Raw genomic sequence first — 6,000 nt, forward strand, 5'->3', positions numbered from 1 at the left:
AAAGACCTGCAACTCTCGGTAACAAACGTCTACGATGTATACAAGAAAATCAATTTGCTAATGAATGACGAAAGTAATGGTTTTTGAAAGGGGTGAAAATATAACTTAATGTGAGATCAGTGTGAACGGAGATTAATGAATAAGGTAGAAGAATTTGTGGATCTGGGAATTATGTTTATTAAATGTTATTTATTGTATGTTGAAAACTGTATAACTATTGATATTTAAAAAGTTTTTATTAATTATTATAAAAGTTTAAAATTGTGTTAAAAAAAAATATTCATTATATTTTAACACTCGGTTTTGCTTTAAATTATAAATTATATATGTTTTTATATTACATGAAAATTTGTTTGTATTTTTCTCTAAATTGAAAATTTTTGCTAACTTTTTTTTTTGTATCAATATTTTTTTATAATAAAAGATTTATGTATTTTTTATGATTCTATTTGTCATGATAATATTAAAAAAACCTGATTTCAAATACCTGATGAACAAGTTTAGTATTTTACCATATTAATTGAATTTGAATGTAAAAAGTTACAGCTCAACATAGGCCTTTTCCTAAATAGCTGAAATATCTTTACCCCTATGCAACTGAATTATTGCATTTGAATAAATAAATTTACAGTGTATCTTGAGCATAGGTTACACGAAGACAAGGTAATTAGTCTTACGCTTAAGGTACCAATCCAGAGACAGTGAAATATATCAGTGTAAAATCACCCAGCAAACAAACATTTTTCGTGTTAATCCTCCCAGAAATCGAAACCAGGTCCTCAAGAATGGTAGACGAACATGTCAATCACTACCCTAGGAGGCACATTTTTCTCAGCTCGATTTACTTTTTAAGGATTTTTACCTGAGTAGCCGAGGAGTCGAAATCACTTGTCAAGAATTCCGGTTCTATTTCACATACATACTGTATTCCGCATCCGCTTGGGCAGGGATTTTTTTTACGAGTATGAAAATATTGACACGCAAATTTGTACAAATTGCTATAGCCATTTAAAAAATAATAAGAATTCATCATCCTTTGAGAGAAAGCTAGCTCGACTAACCTTTTAAAGAAATATTTGCGTTCTGATGATTTACTTTGATATTTACATTTTTTGGGACCATTTTCAACGAGTTGTAAATAATTTTTTTCTTCTTTTCCACATCCGTCACATCACCAGCCTCCAGGAGACCCTATCGCCAGCCAGAACTTTCACCTCCTCCCACGTCAATCCAGCGCCCTGTAGTTCCGCCGAAGAAAGTCGAAAGATCGTCATCAACGGCCTTCCTAGACGGCGAGAGTCCGCAGGAGAGGCAACTTGGGTTTAGGTTCTCCTGAAGCATGCGCAGCACGTACCCAAGTAACTCACTATGAGAAAATGGCAATCAAGTTGGGGTAGAGAGGAGTTCGAACATCGGACCTCTGATACGTCCTTTAAGAAAGTATAAAAATATCGCCTTTCCAAAGGGTTAACAATTGTCTCAGAATATTTTTCTTAAAGTAGCCCGCGCGTGCGAACATGCCTCGCCAGAAGTAGGCCCCCGAGGGTTTAACGGGTTAGTGTGGGTAACAGCGCGGGTGTAGTGGTAATCCACCGACCCTTTCCTCGCCACTGGCCATACATTAGTGGGTTATAAACCCCGTGACCCACATAGCCACTCCCGGCGAGGGGCTAGCCGCGAGGAGTCAGGGGGTTAATATTATGCTATGCATATTATTACACAAATATTAATAGACGGAACCGAGACCCATGGAATATTTTCAGCCACATTAAATTCCCCATCGATGTTGGCCGAAATTCAATTAATTTCCAAGTCACATAAAAAAATACCCTTACGAAGAAGGCATGGTGCATCGAGGTAAGAGTATTTTTAGTGCTTACCCCTAATGGTGTTTATCTCAACAGATGGAAAAAATAATATAAAATACTAATGTCCAAATGATGGCAGGTTGGTGAATTTTGCACACCATGTAAATAAATCACTCAAACCAGCTTAGACTTAAATTTTCCCATTTCTGTCTCTATTCAAATGTGTCAATCACAAAATTGGGTACTCTAATTTTCATAAAGTTCAAAATTTCGCAACTCGCGGTATTATGTTGGATTTGAGCTTTCTCTATAAAAAATGGTTGCTAACCTAATCGATAGCCCAGAAATTGTTAGAAGCATTTCATATCGAGTCCCTGACCGTAGAACTCTTCATTCTGTACTTTTCGACATTCCGAGCTCACAGACAAATTTTATGAAGAATAGCACTCTTCAAAGAATACAGACTACATATAATGACAGTTTTAGTGACATCGACATATTACACTGTAAATCCGATAGTGTTATCAGATCTGTAAGAGACATTTTAAATTTATCTCCCGCTTAACTTTTTCATACATCTACTACCTGTGTATTTTAAGAATTATTGTTAGTTTCGATTTTTTTTGTAATAAATATAAATGTTCATGGAAGCATAGAGAGAGGAGAGGAAGTTAGAGTTGGAACTATATCATTTCTTCTTCCTTTATTTACTTTTTATTTAATTTTGAAATTCCTTTTTTTAGTTTTGATTTTTTTCCCCTCTCCTTCTGTATTCGTAATGAATTAATGTGAAATCTGTAATTGGTCTTACTTTTTTCATTGTTTTTTTGTAGGTACCTTGATTTTGTTAAAAATACTATGATTTCCATAATTAATCAATGCCTCGTTCTGCTTTGTCCGCTTCGCGGTCAAGTATTTAGCGTGTTTGCCTACCATGCAAAAGGTCTCGTGTTCGATTCCTGATATAGTTGGTAGGAAATGTTAATTTCATCAAGTGTTTCACATTGGAATCTTTTATAGTTCGCGGACTGGAACTTGGAGCGTAAGACTGATCATCTTGCATTAATCTATCTAATACATTGTCAACGCGCGTTTGCGGACGATTAGATGCATCAGGCCATAAAACGCATCCCAATATTGGAAATGAAAAAATGCTTGGACGATAAGACGCATCGGACCATAAGACACACCCCAATTTTTGGTTGAATTTTCAGAGTGAAACAGTGCGTCTTATGGTCCGAAAAATTCATTGATAATTTTGTTAAATGTCTGCCTCGTGGTGTAGTGATTTTGCTACAGTATATGATGTCCCGAGCTTAAATTTTGAGAAGGTAAGGCACAAAAAATATTGATTTGAAAAAAAAAAAATATTTGAGCCAGCAACCCAAGATTAAACATAAAAGTAGTTATGTCTTGGTGAAACAAAATTAATGATCGATGAAACATTTTTACTAATTTACTCTATTGTGTCTTTTACATGCGGCCATGAATATAATGTCAATTGGATGAAAGATTCTAATCAGCTGTAAGATATTATTGTGAGAAATACGTTTAAAATAAATATTTTCTGACAATATTGTTGGGAATCAAACCCAGACCATGCTATGTATCGTAGCGAAACGTGCTAATCATTTTAGGTAGCTTCCACAGAGTGGACATGTAAATTAAAACAGAATACGTAGTAATATCGTCCCTAGCACGTGCAATACTAAATTAATTCACCGCCATGATATGGCAACACATTGTGTTCTGTGATTTAAAAATTATTTTAAGTATATAAATAAAGATATTAAAGTACACGAGATCACCTACAGGTTGGATTAGTTCCGATGTTTCAGCTACCATTGCAGGAGCCATCTTCAGTGTATATATAGGTGGATCATAGTAGATTATACTTTTCCCTGAAAATGGTTCCTGCGGCGGTAGCCGACACGGCAGAATGAATCCAACCCTCACGAAATCACCAAAAAAAAAGGCTACATAACCTAGTAAGTTTATTTCAATTTGATTTTTTCATGTACTCCCATTTGTTTTTTCATTAAATATTCTCTTATATGTTGATATGCCATGTATTTTTTAATTATGTTTTTGCTCTGTATAATATATATTATGATATGTATGTTGTTAAAGTGTAATGCATATATTCGTCCCAAATCAACACAGGACTTATGTTTTATGGAGTTGGGATTTGTGTCTCAATAAATGATACATATTGTGAATAAAATAAATAAATAAATAAGTCGCCGCCAAATAGTTAAATCAGCTACCCCGCTGAGTGGCTAGGCTGTTCATTTAAAGCCGGCACTCAACCGAATGGCCAGGCCGTTCGTTGAATGAATATTTAACGAACGGGTTGATCGTCACTCTTTAACTTTGTTACAATAATAGTTAGTGTTTTATTTTTAAATTTATTTTGTTATGCCAAGTTAGGTTAGGATAGGTTAGGTTATGTTAGTAAAAAAAATGTGTTTTCACTTAAATTTATCCTTAATTTAACGTAATAATCAATCCCTAATTGAACTATTTAAGTTAAGCAAAAGAAACTTTTTTTACATAAAACTTAACCCACAAAACTTAAAAGTCTAGCTTTCAACGAACTAAAACGTTGAACGATGAGTTATCTTAATTCATTAAACGAACAGCATAGCTATTCAGTTAAATCCCGGCATTTAATGAACAGCCCAGCTGCTCTGTTAAGTGGCTACTTTAACTATTTAACGGCGATATCCAATTGCGGAAAGAAATAAATATCAAAAAATAAATTCGTAAATGTAATTACTTCAAAATATCATTTTTAAGACTACAGAAACGTAACTTATAAAATAAACATTGGAAGAAAAAAAAAAAAAAAAAAAATTAACAAAAATGAAAATACTATTTTAAAAACACATTAACCTTTTATATTTATGGTTAATAACAAAATGTGACTTACCAGTGCCATTTTTTCTAACAAGATATATCCAAAATTTTCCAACTATAAATTATTACTTGGATGTTCATTCACTGTTTTGTCTTTTATTCACAATATCGAATTCTCAAATATATCTTTAGAATTTATTAGAAACATATTTCAAATTGTTTTGACACTGCCGATCCCACATTGTAAATGCTACATTTGTCAAAATCGTTTGACGTTTGCGAAAAACAAAGCGCGCCTTTCCCGCCAACGAAAATTAAAACTGTTTCAAAATTTGAGAACAAAAGATAATGGGCTAGTGCTATAGATAAAGATAATCCGGCCACAGAAGATCCATGATTTGTTGGTATGAACTTCACCGGGTAGGTACTGTGGGAGACCTTGTAGGTTGTTTACTTTGTGTCGATAGGATCGTTCTGGGGTATAGTCCCGTGACGACTGGCGGCCGTGACGGTTCGCGGGCACTGTGTGACTAGCCAGGCGAGCCTGTGAGCCTGTGGAGGTAGCTGGCAGCCACCCCGTGAGTTAGGGCTCCTGCCGAATCACCCCCAACCTACTTAAATGCCCACCTAAGATTAACCGCCTTGCTAATATTTATTGACAGATCAATCGACGACGAGCTACGTGCACATACCTAATTCATCAATATTCTCAAATTAGACACATAAATTGAGCAAAACCTCAGGGTTCATCCGGCCCTATTTTCCCATAAATTTTTTTGGATACATTAGTAAACATTTGTTCGGATTAATTTTATCTGAAATCTTAAAAATATTACAACAGAGATGAAGAACATTTTTAAAAAGGCAATAAAGAAGCCTAGGCATCTACAGGGCTTATGACCTGTCATTGGCTGGTTTAAGTGGCCACTTTACACACTGTGTAACATTCACCATTCTGTCCATATTTGAACTCCTATATTACTTCAATTCTTCAATCTCACTCGCATAAATAAAGGTTTCAGCTCTTTAACTTTACAAACATCAACAGATGAAAGAATTGAAGTAATATAGATGTTCAAATATGGGCAGAATTGTAAATGTTACACAGTGTGTAAAGTGGCCACTCAATCCAGCCAATGACAGGTCATAAGCCCTGTAAATGCCTAGACTTCTATATTGCCTTCTATAAAAGGTTCTTTATCTGTGTTGTAATATGTTAAGGTTAACAGCTCCCCAGGGAGTTGAATCCAGTCCTTGTGTACAAAAATTTGGACAGACTCAAAATATTGTTGAAATCTTTAGAACTGAAAAATACCATTAAGCTTCATGCTAA

The 6,000-nt window shown here is 34.6% G+C and overlaps 1 protein-coding gene across 1 annotated transcript in view; it reads right to left on the bottom strand.

Annotated features, from left to right (window-relative positions):
- DCX-EMAP (Doublecortin-domain-containing echinoderm-microtubule-associated protein) overlaps nucleotides 1–4,769 on the bottom strand; it is a 108,116-nt gene extending 103,347 nt beyond the window's left edge. Inside the window, exon 1 of the mRNA XM_088224820.1 lies at nucleotides 4,741–4,769. Coding sequence (XP_088080946.1) covers nucleotides 4,741–4,749 — 9 coding nt within the window. The 5' untranslated portion in view covers nucleotides 4,750–4,769. The remainder of the gene's footprint in view (nucleotides 1–4,740) is intronic.
- Nucleotides 4,770–6,000: the final 1,231 nt, after the last annotated feature.

Source organism: Micrasema longulum, unplaced genomic scaffold (assembly GCF_059751315.1).
Source record: "Micrasema longulum isolate JH-2025_06_02 unplaced genomic scaffold, ASM5975131v1 h1tg000311l, whole genome shotgun sequence".
Lineage (NCBI taxonomy): Eukaryota > Metazoa > Arthropoda > Insecta > Trichoptera > Brachycentridae > Micrasema > Micrasema longulum.